At 36.5% G+C, this 26,291-nt stretch overlaps 1 protein-coding gene across 50 annotated transcripts in view; it reads right to left on the bottom strand.

Moving 5' to 3' along the window:
* prdm16 (PR domain containing 16) overlaps positions 1-26,291 on the bottom strand; it is a 476,324-nt gene that overhangs the window by 45,844 nt on the left and 404,189 nt on the right. For 6 of the 50 annotated variants that reach the window (XM_009304276.5, XM_073911182.1, XM_073911185.1 and 3 more), the window contains 8 exons: positions 23,835-23,937; positions 17,825-18,026; positions 15,717-15,864; positions 13,646-13,799; positions 9,370-10,873; positions 9,122-9,206; positions 7,359-7,528; positions 7,036-7,113 (listed from right to left, as the gene is read on the bottom strand). In XM_009304276.5, coding sequence (XP_009302551.2) covers positions 7,036-7,113; positions 7,359-7,528; positions 9,122-9,206; positions 9,370-10,873; positions 13,646-13,799; positions 15,717-15,864; positions 17,825-18,026; positions 23,835-23,937 — 2,444 coding nt within the window. Of the gene's footprint in view, positions 1-7,035; positions 7,114-7,358; positions 7,529-9,121; positions 9,210-9,369; positions 10,892-13,543; positions 13,800-15,704; positions 15,865-17,824; positions 18,027-23,834; positions 23,938-25,244; positions 25,415-26,291 lie in introns of those variants that run through there. The other 44 variants (XM_001922892.9, XM_073911181.1, XM_073911183.1 and 41 more) reach the window with 17 other exon arrangements.

The raw sequence follows: 26,291 nt of genomic DNA, 5'->3' as shown, positions 1-26,291 counted from the left end.
CAGGTCTCGAACCAGCGCATTGAGGTGACAGTGCTAACCACTGAGCCCCCGTGCTGCCCCACATTTCAAAATATTTGGAGACAGACTCCACTTAAGAGGCTATGGCAGAAAGCTTTGCAGTTAGGAGTGTGTGATATGATGAGTTTTGATTATGGACGATTCAAATATTAGAAATAAAATTAATAAAAAAGAAACTGTAGCATCAAGTTTCAGTGCCTCTAGTCTCAATGTAGGCCTTCTGTAACTCAACATAAATTTACATCAAATAGCACATTTGCCTCATAACAAAAAGGTCGCTGGTTTAAGCCTTGGCTGAGCCAATTGGCATTTCTGTGTGGAGTTTGCATGTTCTCCCCATGTTTGCGTGGGTTTCCTTCGGGTGCTTCAGTTTCCCCCACAAGTCCAAAGACATGCGGTACAGGTGAATTGGGTATGCTAAAGTTGACCGCAGTGTATGAGTGTGCGTGAAGGAGTGTGTGTGTTTCCCAGTTATGGGTTGCAACTGGAAGGGCATCAGTTGCGTAAAACATGTGCTGAATAAGTTGGCGGTTCATTCAGCTGTGGCGACCCCAAAATAATAAAGGGACTAAGCTGAAAAGAAAATAAATAAATAAACCAAATAGTGTGGCACGGAAAGTGGTAAGCTCTGTCGCCTCACTGTAAGAAGGTCGATGGTTCAAGTACTGGGTCAGTTGGTATTTCTGTGTGGAGTTTGCATGTTCTCCCAGTATTGGCGTGGGTTTTCTTTGGGTGCTCCGGTTTACCCCCACAGTCCAAAGACATTGGATTAACTAAATTGGCCCATGCCAACATGGGGAGAACATGCAAACTCCAAAAAGAAACTTCAACTGGTCCAGCCGGGACTCAAACTAGCGACCTTCTTGCTGTGAGCCAACAGTGCTAACCACTGAGTCACCGTGCTACCCCCAAAGGTTTTAATTATGTCAATATTTGACACTCTTTGTGCTGCTGTTGTTGACAAGCACTAACTATTGATAGCAGGAAAATGTCATCTGCTCAATCAACTGTTGGATTAGCAACATTCTTCAAAATAATGTGTTTAACAGAAAACCGAAACTCATTCAGGTGTAAAACAACTTTAGAGCGAGTAAACGATGACAGCATTTATATTTTTGGGTCAACTAAAATATAAATCATTGTTTTTTTTCATTCAGTTTCTTAAATGATGCTCCTAAATACACCTACTCTACCTGAAATGACCAAAAATTCAGCTCTTCCTAAATATTTTATATTATACTACCTTACAAGGCTTTGTTTTACATAGTAAGGACATTAGTTTGGCTGTTCTTCTCAGACAACTTGCAGAACAGCAAACTCAACATCCCAAAGAATCATAATAAAATTGAGCATTGTGACAAAAATCATGTTAATATTTTCATTCATTCATTATTCTTCTGCTTAGTCCGTTGATTAATCAGGGGTCGCCACTGCGGAATGAACCGCCAACTTATCCAGCATATGTTTTACGCAGTGGATGCCCTTCCAGCTGCAACCCAGTACTGGGAAACACCCATACACTCTTGCATTCACACATTATGGCCAATTTAGTTTATACAATTAACCTATAGTGCATGTCTTTGGACTGTGGGGGAAACCCGGAGCACCTAGAGGAAACCAACGCCAACATGGGAAGAACTCCACACAGAAAGGCCAACTGACTCAGCTGGGACTCGAACCAGAGACCTTCTTGCTGTGAGGCGACAGTGCTAACCAATGAGCCACACTAAAATGTACTTAAAATAAATATTACTTATAATTGCACCTTATTTTGATACTCCTGATTTGTATGTGATGTGCTAGCTTGTCATCGCGGTTCAGCTTCCATCGCCGGCTCTCTATGACTAACTTGTTTGTGATGTCAGATCAGCCAGAATAGGCAGGAGAACATCAATTTAATGTGCTGATAAACAAACAGCGCAGAGCGGCAGTGTCAGGAGTTCGCCGGACAGTGCCTCCTTTGTTGGGTGGCTTAGACTCCTGCGGTCACTGCAAAGTTGACTTTCAGGGCTAATTGCTTTGGGAAAATCGCTCGTCATCAAGTGCTCAGAATCAAGATGCAGGCCCCTTTTCATGTTCCAGTTTATTTTGCGAACAAATGTGTGTGTGCGCTTCTGTACGAACCCATTTTCCAGACTTGGCACATCATGGTTCATAGAGAATGGTAAAACGCCAAGACATCGCCTCCCCTCCCAATCCTCCCAAGTCTTTTCTACCCCCCATTTTGTTTATTTTCATTCCTTGGTCCAGAGGGACTTTAAATTACTTCATCATCTCGGTTCTTTTTTCCTCTGTAACAAGGACTGTACATGAAGCGTTACAATCCGAATGGGGTCTTTCAATGGTCAGACCTAGTGGGCCAATTTCGCTGCGAAGAGTCGCTGATAGCATCTACAGCAGGCAAATAACCTACTACAATGAAGCCCGAAGCCGGCTCGCTCTGATATTGACCTGACTCTGCCTTTTTCTGCTGAAAGTAAGATGGGGAGATCCTGATGATGTCTGCTATTTGTTAGGGTAAATTGTTTCTAAATGAGCTAATCAGGGGATTGTTGTGAAGGAGCCAAGCATGTACCGCTTGTGTCCCAAAGGACGCTCTCTATCTCGTTGAGTGTGTTCACAGAGCTCTATGGTAGATTGGGAGAACTCAAAGAGGGGTCTGATTCCACCTGACCTTTATTGTACGCTAAGGAAAACTTGTGTGAAACCGAGGTTAGAAAACCTAGCGCTAAAAATAATACGACCAAAAATATTTTAGAAGGAAACAATTCAGATATCTGGGCGACACGGTGGCTCAGTGGTTAGCACTGTTGCCTCACAGCAAGAAGGTTGCTGGTTCGAGTCCAAGCTGGGCCAGTTTGCATATCTGTGTAGAGTTTGCATGTTCTCCACATGGGTTTCCTCCGGGTGCTCCAGATTCCCCCACAGTCCAAACACATGAGCTAAGGGTGAATTGAATAAACTAAAGTGGCCGTGTATGTGTATGTATATGTGTGAATGAGTGTGTATGGGTGTTTCCCAGTACTTGGTTGCAGCTGCAAGGGCATCCGCAGCGTAAAACATATGCTGGATAAGTTAGCGGTTCATTCTCTGGTGACCCCTGATAAATAAAGGGACTAAGCCGAAGGAAATATATCTAAATTTGTAGTTTTTTTTGAAGTGATCCCAAAAATGACAATCAATGATTATTTACTCTTGTCGTTCCAATCCCCTGAGACCTTCGTTCATCTTCGGAACACAAATTATGATATTTTAGAAGAAATCCAAGAGCTCTCTGATTTTCCATAGACTCAAACTCAAAAAGATACCAAATAAACATCCTCAAAAGAGTGCATGTGTCGTCAACGGTTCAATCGAAATATTATCAAGCTACGAAAATACTTTTGTGCGCACATAAAACAAAAATAACGACTTTATTCAGCAGTTTCTTTTCCTCAGTGTCAGTATATTGCGCACTTTGCACTAATGTATACCGTGGATGCCCACATGTGATATTCTCAGGTGTTTGTATCTCAGGCAGAGATGTCCAAACTATTGCCAGGGTTCATAATTTAATGTTACTTTTTTGTTTGTTTGTTTTGTTTTATTACTGAGCTACAAAATGGCAAACTGAAAATAAATGTTTTAATTAAATAATGTAAAAGATTTTGTTTTTTTTTTATAGAATTATTGGTAATCACTCAACAGATAAAGGACAATGCAGAAGACATTGGCAAGCAAATCAGGGCAAAAAACAGATGCAGCTTGACTAGCATAACTCCATTCTGTTATAAATAGTTTTTTACTGTAATAAGTGTATTATAAAATTTCAAATATACTACATTAGTTAATATAAAACAATGTTTTTTTAGTTCTAATTTTCTAGGAAATCACCAATGGCAACTTTAATAAAGCTTAGTATATTTACCTTTGACCTTCAATCAAGTTTGGCTTTTGGCCCTTCATATGAAAAAGTTTGGGCACCCTTAATCTCAAGTACACGTCAGCATATTGAGAGCACAGCCCTCTTTTAAATGTGCGCCCTATACTGACACTGAGGAGAAGAAACTGACGTTATTTTTGTTTTATGAGCCCACAAAAGTATTCTGGTACTTTAATAATATTCCAATCAAACCACTGAAAGCATACGCTATGTTTTTAGATTTTTAAGAATGCTACTCTAAGGATATCTCTTGGAATTCACTTAAAATATGTACATTTGTATTTTGAAGGTAAATAAAGGTCTCAAGCCTCATTCACACTATGAGTGACTCGCAGCAGCAAAGTGACAAGCGACCATTCATTTCAATGGAGAGCGAGCGACTTCTGGCGACCTCCATCTATGTGAGTGACAGTGACTGTCGGCGACCAGGTGGGCATGTCGAGCCATGCAACAAAGTTGAGAATCCTTCATCTTTATGCAATAAAAGAGTGACTTTCTTGAGCGACAGCCAATAGGAGCACCAGTTGATCCTCTCTCAGCTCGCTCACAGGCCGGTTGTATTCTCCATGCTGTAGACCTACAAAGACCTTTGCAGCAGGTCGCCACCCAGAGCGACAGGCACCTACAAAGTCGCTGATAGTGCAAATGAGGCATCAGGTGTTAGGAACAGCAAGAGGATGAGTAATTATTTTGGGGTGAACTCTTACTTTGAGAAAAGGTAATTACTGCAAGCTTGGCAAAAGTTGGTGCCATGATACTACAGTGTTCTTGGTTGTCATCAATGTTAGATAACCAATATGTGGTTGGTAAACTGTTCTGCTTATTTGCTATAGCATTGCAGGTTATCTGGATTGTTGTTAGATGTTTGCTTCTATCAAGTCTCACCATTAATGTTAATGGAATTTTTTCTTGATCTATAAACCGTGAAGCAAACATCATAAAGTCTATTTGCTTAGAAATGCAATAAGGCAAAACTGCAAAATATGGCATCTATTTTGATGGTCCTTGCGCAGAGCGCAAAACGCAGGACGCAAACGCTTTCAGGGTGTGTCAGAACACATTTTTGCTAATTTAAGGACGGGAAAATCCGCTTTGCGCTGTGGCGCATGGTCTAAAAGGGTTGAGTTTATTTTCTTAATGAGTTATAGGTGTGTTTTGAGAATAAACCAATCAGAGTATCATCTCCCATTCCCTTTAAGAGTCAGCTGCGTCGCGCCAAGAGCGCATTCACTATTTACAGGACGTAAAGTAAGTCTAAGTGGAAAATCTGAGCATTTCACTTGCAAACAGTTAACAGTTTTTTAACAGAAAACTGTTAAACAGAGCATCTACTGCGTGAGAAAGAGAGATAATGGATCTACTTTCACATTCGCTCTTGGATAGGGAAACCTTTACGCACAGACATCAATTAGTCTATAAATAATTAATTGCGTTTGTTAAGTGCAAATATTTGTTTCAAAACTATTTCTAAATTCAGTTCTAATTTCCAGCAAACGAATAAATGAACAATAATAACGAAGTGTGCTCAAAAACCTGAGTTATATCCTAAAACACATGCTGTGCCCCATATAGTCTAAAAACTGACAAGTGGGCAAATCTAAGCTTGTTTTAATAAAACAAATATAAATATGGATATAATAAATAATAATAATAATAATAATAATAACATTATAAGAAAAAAAAAATGGTAATGAATGAACAGAAAAGGCCTTCCAAGATGAAGAAGACATAAAAGCAGTGATTTTTCATATTTATGTAGGCTGGAAAATAATATGTTTTGTAATATTTTAATACTTTATATTTGTATCCTATATCTATTCTTATTATATCTTATATATATCCTTAATATTAAAATTTTTTCATATGTAAAGATATTTGCCTATTGCTCTCTTGTGCGTATTAAGCAGTGCGTAAGCGAGGCGCAACTCTGCGCCGGAGTTTAGACCGGGTTAGTTTTGGTCTAATGAAAAATCTATTTTAGTTTCTCAAAATAGCAACGCGCCAGCAGTGCGCCTCAGAACGCCTTCCTTTTTAGACCAGAACGCCTATGGGCGCACATATGAGTGCTAATGCATTTGCTGTTTAAACAGCGTAGCGCAACGCCTCAAAACGACTCTTGCGCCAAGCTGAAACTACCAAAAGACAATTGCGTCGCGTCTTGCTCCACACTGCGCCGGGTGTATATTAGGGCCCTATGAGTTGCATGAACAGGTTGCATGTCAAAGTTTATTACTTACAGTTAAGGATTTGTTCAAATCCCTAACTATGAGTCCGCTTGCCCTTGGAAGCACCACTATTAAGAGATTTTCTCTGATATTTGACTTTTCTTACTTGAATCTGCTCAAATTGTGAACTCTTATGAAGCCTTTGGCAGTAAAAGTCTTTTTTTTTCTTTCACGTCTTAGTCAGGCTTGAGTCAAAATATCATTTAAAAAGCCCCCCGTCTCCAAAGTGCCCTCATCACCCTCATGGAGGACTTTCCACAGCTGGTTAGAAGCCAAATCAATGATAATTAAGCCGTTCTATAAACAGAGCATGGATGTCTCCAGGGTGCTATTACCAGCCAACATTGTCCAGAGCTTGCTTTACCTCCAAAACATCTGCACAGACAGAATCAATCTTCTTTCTTTTTTGATCGCGCTGCCTCTCATGTCTCATGTCTTTCATTGTTTCCCTGTGATATTTCTCAGAATACATTGCTTGTATGGCAAGGTAATGTGCCAGAACATATCTCACATGCTGTCCACATAACTTAAAATTTGTCCATGTGTGTGTGTGTGTGTGTGTGTCTCCATGTATGCATGCAATCTATTTTTTTTATGTTTTGGAAAGTAAAAAAGCAGGTGAGACTCAAGCAGGGACAAAAGTTTTGGATAATAAACTGATATACAGATTTTAGGCTATATTGTGTTTGTTGCATTAGTATGTGGCATCTAACCAAGTCAAAGTTACGATATTCTTTAAGGTCAACGTCAAACTATTTAAACAAACTTTGAGTCTGTTTCGCCTCAAAGGTAGAAAGCTTAAGAATTTCAATACTGAATTTGTGCAGGTTTGTGTGTGTGTGCAAGAGTGATGGTCTAAAAGTGGCTTACCTGTAGGGTTGTTCTCCTGTGTGTGTTCGTAAGTGCCTTGTAAGATTAGCTGACCTGGGAAAGATTTTCCCACAGTACCTGCAAAGCATGAAAAGTAGTCTTTGATACAGTCATCTCGAATTGTTCCAGCTATCATATTCAGAGAGTCAGGACACATTTATTGTACATTTTTGATAAGTAATACAACTATCGGAGTACTGGTAAGATCTCCATCATGTGTGTATTAGTGTGGGATATAACGACATGATAGAAGTTCTTTAAGTTGTAGAGTTAAAGAAATCCTTTAAGGATGTGTTTACTCTCGTTTCGTGAGCAGCACTCACCTGCAGGTGTATCGCTCCTTGCCTTTGCGTAAGATAGCATCGGAAAGAGAGGGAGGCGGAGAGCGGAAGTTAAAAAGGTGGTGTGAGGAGTGCTGGAGGGAATTGGGAGCATCCAGTTTCAGAGCGCTAAAGCTTTCCAACTTCTCAGTCATGTTTTCCATCGCAGACACCTGAGGAGAGAACATGAGGCGAGTTCAGAGAGGAATACTCTGTGTTTGATGCGCAGCTCAGGGGCTTATTCAATCGGAAACTTCTCTCAGATTGATTCTGTTTGAGATTAGGGTCCATCTGGGATTGAGAAACTTTTTTTTTTTTTGCATTTGTTTAGGGCAGGTACACGAAGAACAAAACAACAGCAGTGGCGAAGAGCTCTGACATGGAGTCTGGGAGCTTGCATTATAACCAGACAGGATGGAAAGCTGGAGGAAGTTATATATCAGAAGGTCGAGTCTTGATTGTGCTGTTCAAGAGTGACCTCCCTAACCTATGGCACGTTGGCAGCCACTCGAGCAGCCCCCTGGGAGCCCCCGGCTCCTACTTTGTTCCCAACAAATCTCTGAGAGAAGCGTCTGAATGAGCCATTCACCTCCGTGAGCGGTAACCATACAATGCAGTTTAAGATACCCCTCGCTGATAGTACTTCCCCGTTGCAGAACAAAGGCTTCGCTATGTGGCTCTATGGCCAAAAACAGCTTACATCCTTCCTACTTTAGGAATATGGATAGACAGAGACAGACAGTGTGTTTTCATTTATTCATGCATGTCTATGTATCACTGTGATTCTGTCTGTGTTTTAGTTTATAGGTAATTTTGTTTATGATAATGCTTTTACCTTTTAAAACTCTTGATTACACATGAGCTCTAAATTGCCTTTAAATTAATAAATAACCAACTTTCCATACATGGATGTAGATATACTGTATAGACAGACAGACAGACAGGCAGAGATATAGACATAGACGATAGATAGATAGATAGATAGATAGATAGATAGATAGATAGATAGATAGATAGATAGATAGATAGATAGATAGATAGATAGATAGATAGATAGATAGATAGATAGATAGATAGATAGATAGATAGATAGATAGATAGATAGATAGATAGATATGATCTTTATGAGACAAAATACTGTACTAATATTGTAAAAAGTGAGAGAAGGTTTGGAGTTGGGGGAGGTAGGTCAGCATTGATGGAGGCCAGATTTACAGGTCAGATAAGACAGTTCCCAACAAGAGAGGCCATTCTATTACACACAAACACAGGAAGTCCCTGATCGACATGCAGACATTATCTAGGCAGCCAGAGCAAGAAAGAAATGCTAGGAAGTTGTTAGTGGTGGGACTCAACGGAGAACTTCCCAGAGACAATGGTCTACTCTGAAAGTATGTGGCATAATTTTGTTTCAATTCAAAAGGGCCATTATTAATAATATTTTCATTATTGTTGTCACCGTTCAAAGGTGGGAAAGGTTTTAAATACTAACACAAACAATGGGGGGTTGTTTTTCTAAGCGAAAGATAAAGAATTCTGAATGCACAGCATGCAAGAACAGGCAATACCCCTTTTGAGATTATCTTCATGATGAAAATAATCTAATGAAAATAAATACCATCAGATTTCCCAAGGAAGTCTAAAATCTAGGGCACTAGGAAGGTGTTTTTGATGTCTTAGAATAATCCCCTGTACTTGCAATAATAAAGAGCAGAATTTTTTACCAAGGGATCAGAACAGGTAAAACAAATGTATAGAAAGAATACCTGAGGATGGAAAAGTAGTGGCGTCGGTCTCAGGTACTTCTCCTTCAGAGCTCCTACTGGGTCTAATAACTTCCTCTTTTCCACCCTGCTGGACAACAACACCAAGGGTTACGTACGAACGAAGGTTGATTGCAAATATCAATACCTTCTCAATATTTTATTTCATTTAAATATATCACAAGCTCTAGTGTTAGGTTGTGCTTATATTGGCTTTTACTGTATATTAAGACATACTCGGGTTGAAATACCTGTAAATAGGGTCCATGAAGAATGGCGAGGGCTTGGCATAGTGAAGCGATGGCTGCTGCTGGGGAACAGGTGGCTGGGGGAGCGATGTATGCTGCTGAGGCATTTGGGGCTGGTGCAAGTTCTGATTTAGTGCTGGGTGTTCATCTTTAGCTGCTTTGCAGTTTGTGCCATAGACGTGATTCTTGCGCTGTTCATGTGTGCCACCATTGTGGCTGGCTCGGCTTCGACTGCCTATGCTGAGGTCCAGAGGTTGCTCCTCGCCGGAGGCCAAGAGAGCATTGGATGGCAAGGCTGGCTTACTTGGGGGAGGTGGAAGAGGCTTTATCTCCTTGGGTTTGGTGGTTAGGTCAAAGGGTGAATCTGCACCAGTGGCCGTATGTAATTTCTGTATGTGCTCACGAGGGGATTTAGGCTCAGGTTTGAAGAACATGCCAGGATTGAGTGCTCTGTCTGTAAATGGGTACAAGGAATGTGGGAAGTTGGGCAGAAACTGGAAGGGGAACATGGAATGGTAATTTAAGGAGCCCATCTTCTTCTCCTGCAAACCCATGAAGCCTGGGCCAAAATACTTTTCAGCAATGGAGGCAATGGCTTTAATGGAGTCAGTGGTGGCCCCGGAGGGTGGAAGTGCCTGCTCTTCTGGTGGTGGGAAAAAGGAATGCTGGGAAGAGAGGAAAGGACGCTCGCAAGGGAGGTTCCCTGAACTGGAGACAGATACCGAACTGCTGCTCACTTCATCCTGCTTGCTCTCCTGTGCTGGTTTCCTCCTACTCTTTTCTCGGTCGCTCTCTGCCTCACTTTCTAGGTCAGAGCCAGACACCGTGCCAGTGGTGGTGTCTAGATCTGTGCCACTGGATGTGTTAACATCTTCCAAGTCGCTACCGTCGGACATGTCGTTCATCTTCACTTTATTCTTGTTTTCTGTAAATGACAAGTCCAGTTTGGACTCTCGATTTTCTTCCGACTGGCTGCTGAGACTACTCCCTATGTTGCCATTGCTGTTGTTCATTGACGAGGCGACAGAAAGAGCAGGAGCATCAAGATGGGGCAGTTTCCCATCTTGACTGTTATTAAGTGGGCTCTTGAGAAGTGAGCTAGGAGGTAACAATGGTGGTCTAGGATATAGTGATGGGGGAAAGATCCCTGGAAATCCATGGGAAATGGCTGGGAATGCAGGTGGTCCTGGGGAAAAGGGTAAACCTGCATGATGTGGCCTGGATGGGAAGTAATCACCAAAGCCAAGTCCACTATGGTTCAAGCCAGGATGAGACTTGGACTTGCCTAAAATAGGACTGGATGTCATTGGTATGCCCGGTGTGAATATGCCTCCGGGATTATAATGGTTCTTTCCCTCGCAAAAGCGCCGGTGCTTGTTGAGGGAGGAGGTAGTGCTGAACATCTGCCCACAGTCTTTACACTTGATCTGGGTGCGGCAGTCTGCATGCATCCGTTTGTGACGGCACAGGTTAGAGAACTGGGTATACGATTTGTGACACACCTCACCTGGGAGAACACACATGACTGATTAATTCTATTAACATACTGTTTTAATTTGGTAGCAGTGATAATTCAGCAGCTGATTAGATCAACCAATAAACTCTGCATGCTGTTTATTATGATCAACAATCATGACACTGTCTACATCGGGGTGGTCAACCCTGCTCCAGGAGGAAACCTTCCTGAGAAAAATAAGTCCAATCCTTAATAAACACACCTGAAACAGCTTATCAAGGTGTTCAGGATTACTTTATATGAAATTGACCCCTATATGATCATTCACTATTCCCTAATATAGTCCACTTAAAGGAGTTGATGAAAGCAAGTGAGTGTATTCGAGTACCATCGATTGCCCTTTGTTTGTTCTTTAGTAGTTGATAAATCATTCAGATGGATTAGATTCTTGTTCAGACCCTACTTGTTGAGCTCTCACAAGTAATGATATACTATTTTGAATTCAGTTTTGTATGAAGACATTAATTCAACAATTAAATTGTAATCTATTTAAAAACTTCCACCGGCAGGATTCGACTGTGGATTCCAACTTGTCGTTAAATTAGGAAATCCCTTTGGGATGGGAACTTTCATGCTGTATTATGGTTATTCTCCAGCCGTTGAGTGTACATTGATTGTAAGCTCATCACTGCAGTGCATTGTAGGATTGATTGAGTGCACTTCAGATTGTCCACTATGGTTTGGAACAGGGGTGCCCAGAGTTGATCCAGGAGGGCCAGTGTCCTGCATAGTTTAGCTCCAACTTGCCTCAACACACCTGCCTGGAAGTTTCTAGTATACCTAGATAGAGCTTGATTAGCTGGTTCATGTGTGTTTAATAGTGGTTGAAGCTAAAATCTGCAGGACACCGGCCCTCCAAGACCAAGTTTGGGCACCCCCGGTTTGGGACATTATCACAAATGGCTTAAATAGTGTACTGTTTTAGGGTATAGACTTATTTCAAGCGGCCGCTATTTTAAACAGCGGAATCGAAGCTGCGGTGGGAAGAAACCCGGAAGTATCGCCTGAGTCACAGAGAAATGTTGTGTACCTGGCTGTATATCTTATCAGCGAAGAGAAAGAGATATAAATTTTTCATTTTACCGCCTTCTGAGTGACCCGAAGGTATGTTCTGAATGAGTAGTCAAAATAAAAGGGAATATTGGACCTCATTTTCAGCTAAGTTAAGGGAAATGGCACTAGTTGGCTAACGTTTTCTTTCCCAAACACACGTTTTAGATGCCATTTATCAAACTCAAATTAATGAACTGATTCTTTCACTATATTAGACTCATCACAATACAAAATTTCGGTAATGAAATGTAAAAAAAAAAAAAACGACCTTTATTGTTAACATTTAAGGCACTGTTGATTCTTAAACAGCGCTGATTTGCCATTGTGTTCACATGCTCAACAGAAATGACTGTGACTGGTCGTGAAGGTCATCACTTCACCACACTTCACTGTGAGTGCAAACACAGAGAGCGATTTGTTGATGAATCGACTGATCTTCACGGCTTTAAAATGCTCCAATGTCCGTCTATCTGTATTTGCAATCTGTCAAGAGCAGTATACTGATGACCTTCACGGGCGATTACAGTCATTTCTGTTGAACACTGGTGAATACTATGTCAAATCCGCGCTGTTTATGAACAAGTTCAGCTGCGCTTGAATGTTAGCAGGAAATGGACGTTTTTAAAAGTTCAGCCAACAATATTACAGACAACACGAGGATGTGCTACAGAAGACTGCATTGTTTAATCGCTCACCGGGGTACATAGGCAGGAGCAGGAGAACGTCCCCACAGTGTTTACCTGCTGTCATGAGCTAAAGCCTAGCGTATTACTCTTAAGAGATTGTGATGCTGTTTGATGGCTAATATGCTTTTAATTGTTTAAATTAAACTAACTGAATGATATTAAAGTGGTGTTTACACCATATCTGTGTTTTGAAATCGCAGCACCACCTGGAGGTTTGTAGTACACAGCATGTTACTGCAATGTTTACAGTGCTAATCCTATACTTCCGGGTTTCTTCCCACCACAGCCTCGCTTTCGAGTTTTAACATGGCGGCCACGTGAATTAAGCGTATAGGAGACAATTCCGAATTCAGTGGTTGAGAATTGCAGGCATTTTGGAACTGAAGTCTGCAGGAAGGTAGGCCTCAAGAAGCAGGGTTGGCTACCTTGGTCTACATTGAACTCTACTGTGTTTTGAAGGTAAGATTAAAAAAGGCTACACACAGTAATGCTACATGGTAAAAATATGATAAATTAGCATATTGATAACTCATCGATAAGATTCTTCATTAATAGTAGAGCTATTTCATACAAACACATGTACACTGGTAGAGCATACATGCATTTGGACATCGGACGGTAACACACAGTAAATTGTGAAGCCAAGCAATAAATAAATAAATAATAAATAAATGATAAAGATGGTGTTTTCTCAGCATTGGTATGAGGGCAGCTACGATATGGCAAAGACATTTACCGCTTAACATTAATTCTGGCCATTTACAAGCCAAACGGGCCCTCGAAAGAAAAATTGCACCAAAAAAAAAAGAAGATAGGTAAAATGGAGTAATTAAGAGAGCGAAAAAGAAAGCACAAAAGAAAAGCGCAACAAATGTAGAACAAAACAAAGAATGGCTCTAGAATTTCATTTAGTTTCTCTGACCTATAAAACAACAGCTGTCACAATCTTGGGGTGGAGCTAGCCGGGAGGTCTTTGGACACTGGTAATTGTATCTGAGGCTTAGACAAGACTGCTCAGACTTACAGCTGAAAGGCTTGACACTGCTGTGTATGTGCTTGTGCTGCTTGAGGCCCGAGGAGGTGGCAAAGGTCTTGCCACACTCAGGGCAGGTGTGGGCTCGGGCACCGACGTGCTGAGAGCGGATGTGGCGTTGGAGGTTGCTGGGGTCTGTGAACACCTGAAGAAGACGCACAAAAGTGACAACTTAGTGCCAGGTATAAAAACTGTATACAAATCGATCACAATTTGACGGCAAAAAAATTCATTGGATTTACTAAAAGAATTTAAGGTACAGTGAGTGGTTGCAAACAATTGATATGGACTGAATTTGATCAAACACGTTAAATTGAATAATGTTCAATTTAATAAGTTAGTTTAAATTCAACCACCGCTAAATTTAAATTGCAACCACAATATTTTAATTTAGATTAAATTGAATCTAAATTGCAACCACTTACTTTAAAAAATGTAGTAAATCCAAATGAATCATGGTTTTCAGTACAGACAAAACAAACCAAAAAAGAAGTTTAATTTATTTAAATCTGAAGCACGTGGCTGATCAGGGTTGCTGCAGGTTTCACCAAGTTGAATTTAAGACTTTTGAAGACATTTTTAACACCATTATGGATTCAATTTTAGACTCATCATTTTTCAAATGGTCCAGATGGAAAAGATTTTGATTTGCCCTATCAAAAATAGTTATTATACTTTAATACATTTAATAATACAAAATAAAATATTTATTTTATTTTTTTTAATATATTTCTTAGCAAAATATTTTAAATATTTTGTAAAAATAAGCATGCGCTGATCGTATTCATAGCCTTTTTTGCCAACAAACTTTCTGTAATATATATTGTTATGTCTTTGTTTCCCAAACAACGACATAACTCCTGGCTGAACTATCATAGTACAATGCATCATTTGGGAAAAGAACAGTTTAGTGACGAGAAACCCATAAACCCATAGTTTCTCTGTTGCAGATTCATTGTTTGAACCAAGTTAGTTATAACGTAAAACTTCCATAATGATGCTCTAAACCGGGCGGAGTAACAACTTCTTAAGAGAAGAACCTTATAATTTCTTTGTGCAAATTATATTGTTTTACACGCACACGCAGTTAAAAAAAATCCAATATTTGTTTTGGTAAGAACATGCACTCGCTTTCCATATAAATTAAAATATATTTAAATGGCTCATATAGAGCCTGTGTTTCCTTTACAAATATTATTGAGAACATTACATATTCTATTCTAAATTAACATAAAATCACTTACAAAAGCTAACACGTGTTCTAACATCATATATAAATCATATAAATATATAAATAATGAGGCTCTTTATTAAAAAATGAAATGTAATATTTATTATTTATTAGGAAATGAAAAAAATCTACTCTAATTTAATAATAATATTAATGATGATGATGATGATGATTTATTCATTCATTCATTCATTTTCTTGTCGGCTTAGTCCCTTTATTAATCCGGGGTCGCCACAGTAGAATGAACCGCCAACTTATCCAGCATGTTTTTACACAGCGGATGCCCTTACAGCCGCAACCCATCTTTGGGAAACATCCACACACTCATTCATACACACACTCATACACTACGGACAATTTAGCCTACCCAATTCACCTGTACCTCATGTCTTTGGACAGTGTGGGAAACCGGAGCACCCGGAGGAAACCCACGCGAACGCAGGGAGAACATGCAAACTCCATACAGAAACGCCAACTGAGCCGAGCCGAGTTGAGGCTAAGGTTTGAACCAGCAACCCAGCGACCTTCTTGCTGTGAGGCGACAACACTACCTACTGCGCCACTGCGTCGCAATGATGATGATTATTAATATTATTATTATTTATGAAGATGAGGGAGTGATGCTAGTCGGGCGTTTTATAGTGAGTTTGGAATAATCCAACTGGCTTACTAATGATTACAGATGAGACCGGCCGTGATCAGTGCTCCTCTCGAAATTAGTTTGTGAACCTTCACTAAACTCATTATGTCGAAATCTATGGGTATGTAATGTTTCAGTTTTGCACATATAAACTAAAATATGTAATCAAAAATACTCACACTATCACCCACCTTATCACAGTTTTCACACTCAAAGCGCTTGCCACTGTCATGTGACATCTGATGGCGAATGAGGTTGGATTTCCAGTTGAAAGCTTTGGGGCACTGGTCACACTTGTACTCTCTTTCTTCTGTGTGTACGATCATATGCTGCCCAAGACTAGAAATACATAAAAACACCATAAATATATACAGTTGAATTATTAGCACTCCTTTGAATTTATTATTATTATTTTTATTTCCCAAATGATGTGTAACAGAGCAACAGTATGTCTGATAATAGGTCTTTTTCTGGAGAAAGTCTTATTTGTGTTATTTTGGCTAGAATAAAAGCAGCTAAAAAAATTTGTTTTAATCATTTTAAGGACAAAATTATTAGCCCCCTTAAGCTATATATTTTTTCGATAGTCTACAGAACATACTACTGTTATACAATAACTTGCCTAATTACCCTAACCTGCCTAGTTCACTTAATTAACCTAGTTAAGTCTTTAAATGTCACTTTAAGCTGTGAAGAAGTGTCTTAAAATATCCAGTCAAATATTAATTACTGTCATCATGACAAAGATAAAATAAATCAGTTATTAGAGATGAGTTATTAAAACTATTATGTCTTGAAATGTGTTGAAAAAATCTCTCTGTTAAATAGAAGTTGGGGAAAAAATAAACTGGCGGGCTAATAATTCTGACTTCAACTGTATATATATATATATATATATATATATATATATATATATATATATATATATATATATATATATATATATATATATATATATATATATATATATATATATATATATATATATACATACATACAAAAGTCAGAATTATTAGCCCCCCTGAATTATTAGCGCCCCTGTTTTTTCCCCCCCAATTTCTGTTCTGTTCTGGGAAGATTGTTTCAGCACATTTCTAAACATAATAGTTTTAAAAACTTTATTCTTATAACTGATTTATTTCATCTTTGCCAAGATGACAGTAAATAATATTTGACTAGATATTTTTCAAGACAATTATATACAGCTTAAAGTGACATTAAAAGGCTTAACTAGGTTAACTAGGTGAACTAGGCAGGTTAGGGTAATTAGGCAAGTTATTGTGTAACGATGGTTTGTTCTGTAGATTATCGGAAAAAAAAATTAGCTTAAAGGGGCCAATAATTTTGTCCCAAAAATGTTTTTTTAAAAATTAATAACTGCTTTTATTCTAGCCAAAATAAAACAAATAAGACTTCCTCCAGGCGAAAAAATATTATCAGAAATACTGTGAAAAATTCCTTGCTCTGTTAAAAATCATTTGAGAAGTATTTAAAAGAGAAAATCAAAATCAAAAGGGGGCTAATAATTCTGACTTCAACTGTATATAAATATATATACAAATACACACACACATTTACACATTTATGTGACCACTAGGTAGGGGAAGAACGATGTTAAAGGGACAGTTCACCCAAAAACGAAACCAACTCACCCTAAATTGGTTGTAAAACTTTAAGAGATTCTATTTTCTGTTAAACACAAAAGAAGATACTTACGCTGAAAACTTAATCTCCACAAGTTTTCATCATTCTTTAAAATGTATTCTTTCATGTTTAACAGAAACTCCGAAAGGTTTGGAACAAGTAAAGTGTAAATAAATGATGAGCAAATTAACATTTATGTGTGAACTATCCCTTTAAATACAAACAATGCATAAGCATAATAGTATAATGACAATTATTGACTTCAAAAGCTGTCAAATCTATCAAATATAGCCAGATATACCATTTGTGGTGGCCTTTTCCTCTGCAGTGTGTGTGTGTGTGTGTGATGTTAATAATCCTTCACACTGTTTACCTACAGTATATAATTATAGTCAATTTGAATGTTTGATTTAAAGACATTTATGTTTGTCTTCGTAAGATAAACACACTGTATTAATCATGCACATGTTTACTGTACACACACACTTAACATACAGGTCTGTGACAAACAATTGGGTCACTCGTACAATGTTAAATATGGGTCTTAAACCAAAACGACTGACGTGGATTAAATATATTCTTCTATTATAAAATGCAAGCAGCTTGGAGTGTCCTGAAGCATGCTGGGTAATTACAGCATATGCGGTGTGCTGACCTGTACTCGCTAGGGAAGATCTTTTCACAGTCTTTGCACTCGTGCACCGGCTCATCGCTGTCTTCCCGCTCCTGCTTAAAGTCTTCGCTTAGCGAGTCAAAGATGGAGTTGCCGCTGCTGCAGGAGTATTTCTGGTGCCGCCGTAACTCCAGCTTCGACGTGAAGAGCTCATCACAGTGTTCACAGCGGTACATTTGCTCATCTGAAAGGGACGGCATCACATAATTGCTTATCACTGACATTTATAAAAGCAAGGTCTATCATTAAAGTAGGAGCTTTTCTGAATGGCATTACATTATCATATCAAGCTGATTTGTGTTTACTTAAAGAACGAAGACACACTTTTCCAGCAAGAGGTTTGAAATGATCTGAATATAATTACACTTTTCAGAATTGAAAACAAAAATATTGAAGCAGCTTTTAAGGGAGTTGTCAGATGTTAGTGGAACACGTTCATAGGCAATGTGCTGAAATTCACCTGTGGTTACACTCAATAATTCTACATATTCCCCATATTCACTGAAACAGCTGTTTGTTTATAACAAAGGTAGTTTGTTCTAAAGAAAATCCCTAGAAATATTTGTTTAAAGATGCTGTCTCATTAAAAAACACATGCTGTTATTTTTAGTGACAAAAAAAGTATGTAGAGTTGAAGTCAGAATTATTAGCCCCTTGTTTATTTTTCCCCCCAATTTCTGTTTAACAGAGAGATATTTTTCAACACATTTCTAAACCTAATAGTTTTAATAACTCATTTCTAATAACTGATTTGTTTTATCTATGCCATGATGACAGTAAATAATATTTGACTAGATATTTTTTAAGACACTTCTATACAGCTTAAAGTGACATTTAAGGCTTAATTAGGTTAACTAGGCAGGTTAGGGTAATTAGGCAAGTTATTGTATAACGATGGTTTGTTCTGTTGACTATCGAAAAAAATATAGCTTAAAGGGGCTAATAATATTGACTTTAAAATGGTTAAAAAAAATTAAAACCTGCTTTTATTCTAGCCGAAATAAAACAAATAAGACTTTCTCCAGAAGAAAAAAATATTATCAGACATACTGTGAATATTTCCTTGCTCTGTTAAACATCATTAGGGAAATATTTAAAAATGGAAAAAAAAGTTTAAAGGGGGGCTAATAATTCTGACTTCAACTATATATATAAATAAAATTTTACCAGATGACTTAATATCACAATTTGGAAAGAATTAATAATATTAAATTGATTATATTAGATGATTCTGCAGTGGGAGTGCATCTTTATACAATCTAATAAACAATCAATAAATTTTTCGGGGTTCCTTGACACATTTTCATTGTGGTGTGTGCTATTTGCAGTGCATTTCTATATTTGCATGTGTTGTGAGAATTTTCATGCATAACTATCTATAAAAACAATCAAGAAAAACATACAATTGAAATAAAGGGTGTAACAGTATTTAAGTACAGTAACTAATTGATAAAAATAAAAATAATTCAATAAAATTAATTATAGTTAAGGTCACAAATTGTACATTTTTTTATGTTTTTTATTTCAATCACAGGCATCAAAAACACATGCATATGATAATAATAACACAAATTCAAAATTGCATATATTCTGCGTAGTGACTTGCGAATAATCACAATGCGATATCTATAGGTCATATATATATATATATATATATATATATATATATATATATATATATATATATATATATATATATATATATATATATAAAGTGCTCAGCATAATTCAGTACAGTACCCCATTTTGAAAATGAAGATTTTTATCCATTTCCCAATGAATAAAGCCAATTATATTTTGATGCATTTAAATATATTTAACAAAACAGATTTTTAAAACAGATATATTTATAAGAATAATACTTTAGTCACCAAACATATTTAGAAATTGAAAGGTAAGTCAATTAAATTTAGGAAAATATTGCAAAAAAGATTACAACCTACAAAATTTGTTAATTTTTTTGCTTCTCTTGATTTTTCCTTTTTTTTTAAAATTGTATTTAATATTTTTCTATAACATATAAATTTGGGTATAGTAGCTTTTGGAAAGTTATCGTAAGTTATTTTGTTAGATTAGCTCCAGGTTTGGCTTCAGTACTGACTAATCTAATATATATATATATATATATATATATATATATATATATATATATATATATATATATATATATATATATATATATATATATATATATATATTAGGGAAAATCTAATATTGTGATTAGTGTGAAAGAATAATGTGATTAGGCCTGTCACAATAAACAACATATATTTATCGACCTCAATAATGCATCGATAATTTTTGGTGATGCAATATATATCGCCCATACAAAACAACAACAACAAAAAAAAGACAATAGCAACATTTTAGCTGATTGTTATAATTACTATAATTAAATGTTTTATTTTTAAGAAAAAAACATCATGCGTAGTTTGGAAGAGTGTACCTGCATCTGGCATTATATAATGAGTGGCATTTTATGATAAAATGCAAAAAATGACAATAATATAATTTATTGCAAATATATTTTGGTGCAATATATAGATATCGTGACGGGTCTAATTGTGATATTTTGATCATCTATATATTGTGATATGAATACAATTTCACCAGATGACTAAAATAATTCTATTTATATACAGTTGAAGTCAGAATTATTAGCCTACCTTTGATTTTTTTTTCTTTTTAAATATTTTCAAAATTATGTTTAACAGAGCAAGGAAACATTCACAGTATGTCTGATAATATTTTTTCTTCTGGAGAAAGTTTTATTTGTTTTATTTTGGCTAGAATAAAAGAAGTTTTTAATTTTTTAAAACACATTTTAAGGTCAAATTTTTTCCGATAGTCTACAGAACAAACCATCGTTATACAATATCTTGCCTAATTACCCTAACCTGCCTAGTTAACCTAATTAACCCAGTTAAACCTCTAAATGTCACTTTAAGCTGTATAGAAGTGTCTTGAAAAATCTTTAGTCAAATATTATAATATTACTGTCATCATGGCAAAGATAAAATAAATCAGTTATTACAAATTAGTTATTAAAACTATTATGTTTAGAAATGTGTTGAAAAAATCTTCTCTTCGTTAAACAGAAATTGGGGGAAAAATAAATAGGGAGGCTAATAAATCAGGAGGGCTAATAATTCTGACTTCAACTGTATATGAATGAATTTATTGTGAAAAGTATTTATTTATTATTATATGAATACATTTTTGTATATAAACACTGAATTACTGAGTACATATTAGTGAGTGTCTTCTGTAAATCATATTCTATACATTTAATAAATACATATAACTGAGATTTTAAAAATGTAAAATAACTTTGGAAGATAAATAACAATTGACAGGTGTAAGATCACTTTAAATATGTTTAAATGTTAAGCTATAAATAGATCATAGTTTTCCTTTTTTCACTTGCGTTTGGTTCAAATGACCTGTTGTTAAATGTCTAAAATGTGTCTTTCTTATCATTTCTGATTTCTTGACAGAAGAGTCAAGTACACAGATAACCCTATAATGGAAAGACAAGCATCTAATGCGTTATCATAATCCTCAAGCCAAAGTTGATGAGTTCATTAAATTTTACTTCTTAAAAAAATCTGCATTGATGCTGTATTTACTGTATTACAAAACACATTTTGTTTGTTTGTTTGTTCCCCCCAATTGATTCTAATAACACAAACTAACAGAACACAATCCACGTTCATAGGTGTCCAGCAAAAAATAAACAAATATGTTGAACAGAATGGCCTTGTAACCTCAAAGAGGCCTTTACTTGGAAAACTAAAGTGGAAAAAAAATCAAACAAAAAAAGTCTGTGCTGATTTAATATCTTGTTTTTTCATCGAGAGAAGCCATAATATTACAATAAAAAAAAGAACTGGAGACATTATCTTTGCGTCCCATCAGTAGCACTAACGACAAAGGCAGGAATGTTGGGGAAAAAGACAGGGAATGGGAAACTAATAGCTCTTGGAGAGACGTAGGGGGAACACAATTATGTGCAGTTTAGCGGCTAATCTGTGAGCATGGGTGAGGTCCCTGGAGACTCCTCTAGCTCCACTCCAAATTCCACCACCGATAAGCCTTGAGAAGGACGCGGAGAGCTCTCGATCGCTCTCTCAGTCTGTCTGTTTGTCTGATTGACCATGTACTCTACGTTTCTTCCCTTTTGTTCACAGAATTGATCTGTCTGAGTGGTAGCCTGGCTTGCATCTCTTGGCGTCCCCGTCTCTCCTCAGAGAGCTCTGCTTCTTGCCTCTTTCTTTTTTTTTTTTTGGCAGGGAGATCTGAAGACACATCTCTATCAGATAAACTTTCAGCATGTGTTTGGAGAGCGACTGCTGCGCTGCGACACACTTCAGTGCTTTTGCAATTTTCTAGTCTGCATCAACTGCTCTGAGCTTCAATCGCAAAATTAGGAGATCACTCAGAAAGAGGGAAAACGATATAGATGAAGTTCACACATTGTAAACAATGCTGGGTTCAACACAATCGATTTGTTGGGACAATATAAAGGAATTAAGTTAGCTTATTCATTTTTACAAATTTAAGTAGAGTGAGCATAAAACAATTAGGTTGTCCTGTACAAAAACTCAAGATTTGTGTTGTTTCAGCTTATTTTAAATAAGTAGTTTGAACAAACAGCACACTATGAATACTCTTGCGTTCCACATAATCGATTTGTGTTGGAACAACATGAAGGAATTAAATTAGCTAGGTCATTTTTTTACAAATTTAAGTGGATTGAACATAAAACTGTTAAGTTGTGGTCCAAAAACTCAAGAATTGTGTCGTTTTAGCTCATTTAAAATAAGTAGTTTGAACAAACAGCCCACTGTAAATAAACTTGGTTTCCACACGATCAATTTGAGTTGGGACAAAATGAAGGAATCAAGTTGGCTAGTTAGTTTTTACAAATTTAAGTTGATTGAACATAAAATAATTAAGTTGTTCTTCAAAAAAGCTCTCAAGAATTGTGTTGTTTCGGCTTATTTTAGATAAGTAGTTCAAACAAACAGCACACTATAAATAGTTTTGGGTTCCATGCAATTGATTTGTGTTTGGACAACAAGAGTGAATTAAGTTAGCTTATTCATTCTTGTAAATTAAAGTGGATTCAAGATAAAACAATTAAGTTGTTCTTCAAAAAAGCTCAAGAACTGTGTTGTTTCAGCTTATTTTAAATAAGTAGTTCGAACAAACAGCACACTGTTATCATCTTGGATTCCATAAAATCGATTTGTGTTAGGACAACATAAGAAATTAACTTAGCTTATTCATTTTCACAAATTAAAGTAAATTGAACATAAAACAATTAAGTTGTTCTCCAAAAAAAAAAAAAAAAAAAAAAAAAAAACTCAAGATTTGTGTTGTTTCACCTGATCTTAAATAAGTAGTTTGAACAACCAGCACACTATAATTACTCTTGGGTTCCATACAATCAATTTGTGTTGGGACAACATGAAGGAATTAAGTTTATTCATTCTTACAAATGTAAGTGGATTAAACATAAAAAATTAAGTTGTTCTCCAAAAAAATCAAGAATTGTGTTGTTTCAACTCATTTTAAATAAGTAGTGTGAACAACAAGTTTAAGGGTGCAAACGTCCTTTTTTGGGTGCAAGTGCTAACATTCTGAATTTACATACGCTGAAGCTACAAGTAACCACTGCAGATTTTAAAGCAAATATTAAAATGAAGAAATAATAATTTGGTAATAAATACACATTGTTTTATAATGCGATAAACTACAACATGTAGGACATTTTACAATGCTGTTTTTTCATTCTAATATTCTCCAGTACCAGTTGATTTGCCTCTGGCTTGAAATCTGCCGCACTTCATGTCTTCGATATTTCCCGACCTTTGTGTAGCACGAAGACATGCGTATAGTATCTGATGCTAAGTGTTGGCAGAGGTGAACGAGTGTGGTCTGAGTGAGTTTGTTTAAAAGAGTGCCTAATGACTTGCATTAATCTCACCTTCCAGGTTCGGTGCCATTGAGCCCTCGGGGAAAACTCCGTCCTTCATGTAAACCAGTAACTCCTCCCCTATTTCAATATCTCTAATAGCTTTATAATAGATCTGCAAAGAGAGAACAAAAAAAAAAAAAAACGGGTATGTTAAAAAACACAAATAAAATTTTTATTATATATTGAATATAATATATATGTATTAAATATTATTATTATTATTATTATCATCATCATTATTATTATCATCATCATCCATGTTTTCTAATGGCTTGAGATTTATTTTGAATAGCAACTGTAAACACATTAATATTTATAATTGTTTTTTGTATAGCGAATACAAAATAATAAAGCAAACAATTACAAAGAAGAGAATGAACAGATAATGTAGATACCATTACAAAGCGCATATGAAACCGCGACAGCCTAATTTACTACTCAAAGGCAAGCAAGATATGAATAAAAACACGCACAAAATAGCATTGCTTCAAATAAAACCCAGTAAATTTAATAGATACATTAATTAAATAATATAAATAGCATCTGAACTTTTGAATGTGGTAAAGACAGTGCGGGTTCAACCCGACATGGAATTCGTGCGTTCATGTGTTTTCCTTTTAAAACCGGTAAATGAATTAAATACCCCCAAAAATTTGCGTTTAAGGTTTTTAAATACTTTAAATAATGACTGATTATATTTTTGTGTTACACTTTTGTCAATATGTATAATAGATGTCCGTATAGCCTACAATAAAATTATGTTTTCAATGGAAAATCTTTCTAAATCCACTGGTTTTATAAACACAGTTTGTTGTTTACATTATAATCGCGGTCGAATGTCATTATTTAAAACTATTTTTATATACGCATTTAATGCTAGAAATTTTCCTTAATTAAAATTAAAATCATCCAAGAGCGCATTTTAATGACAAACAACATCTGCTGCTATCCCTTTAAAAAATAAAAAGCTTGCATTTAGGCTATTTAGTAGCCAAAATTAAAATATCAACAAAGGGAAATATAAATAAATAGTCTTAAATAATATTAACAACTATGATAAAACAACAAAAAAGCTATTTTAAATAAAAAGACACACACACACACACACTCAGTAGTAAGCAAGCCTACAGGGACAACAGTACCAGCATCTCCCTCATGAGGGCGCTCAGAACTAGGCGACAGCTTTGGATCAGGGCCCCGCTCCGAAATCAAGACATACAGCAAAAAAAAAAAAAAAAAAAAAACGCACAAACTTCATCTCGGAGCTCTAATGTTGTGACAACTCTAATGTGTGTTACAAAAGTAGGCCAAGGCATCAGTTTGAGGGGTGGCCGATGTATAACACAGCGATTATTAAGCCACAGTTAATATTAATATCACAATCCGCTACAGTTAAACGAAGGTAAGAGCATAGCTGACCTTTTTCTTTCCCGAGAGTTGATAAAGTTGGGCTAGTTGTTGAGCGGTGGATCTCAAAGCTTCCAGTTGTAATAACAGCTCTGATCCCGTAGAGTTCAGCACGCAACCCATAGTATCATGACACTGCGCGCGACAGCAGCGCTAGACAGAGTCCGAACACGCGCGTCTTTGATGAGGTGAGTCGCGCTCATTAGTGATTCTCTCTATCGGCCACTCCTCCTCTCTTATCTCCAACCAAAAGGATTGAACCCCTCCCCATGTCCTCTCCTCCTCTGACCACCGCATGAATCTATTATTGATGGAAAATGTATCTTTCCCGGCTAATGAAAATGTAAAAAATACATCAACTGTTGGATTGAGCGCGAGCCGCGTGCCCTGCATGCGCGCGAGGTGTTTTTGTGTGTGTCTACAGGGCTTTTAAATACGTACACCTGTTTTACAGGCTGTCTTCTGCCACAAACATTTAACAGATCTTCTTTTTTAACGAACTGTGTTTGCGTTTTGAAGAACTAATAGTATATTTTGCGCAGAATATATGCCGCCTCAGAGACTTCTCAATTCCTTACACTTGACTTCTTAATGAATAAATAGTTTTTAATATCAAAATATGATTTTTATAATTGAATATATGCTTGGATATTTGCGAGGAACGTATGTGCAGCATATATCTAATTAAAATAACATTCTAATCTTGAATAAACCATTTATTTACAGTATAAAATCCTCAAGTGTGAGGAATTTATTTTGCGCGTAACATAACCTGAAAGACTGATTAATAAAATGCGGATTCTTTATTATTTTGTAAACAAATATAAAGGATAATACAGCCTATTTAAGTATCTCTAAACACAACAACAATAAGCTTACATTATATATTTTTTCATACATTACTATATTTATTATATTAGCCTAAATATTATTTTCGTTTCCTATCTTCCGTTTTGTCAATTAATAAACTAAATCACGCATTTTCGCAACACAGTTTGTTCCTTCATCAATTTGCTATTAACTTTGTATATTAAATAAATAGATGTTACCTTATTTTGT

This window comes from Danio rerio, chromosome 8 (assembly GCF_049306965.1).
Source record: "Danio rerio strain Tuebingen ecotype United States chromosome 8, GRCz12tu, whole genome shotgun sequence".
NCBI lineage: Eukaryota > Metazoa > Chordata > Actinopteri > Cypriniformes > Danionidae > Danio > Danio rerio.
Note: the sequence above shows the minus strand (reverse complement) of the source record. Positions and strands in the feature narration are given on the sequence as shown.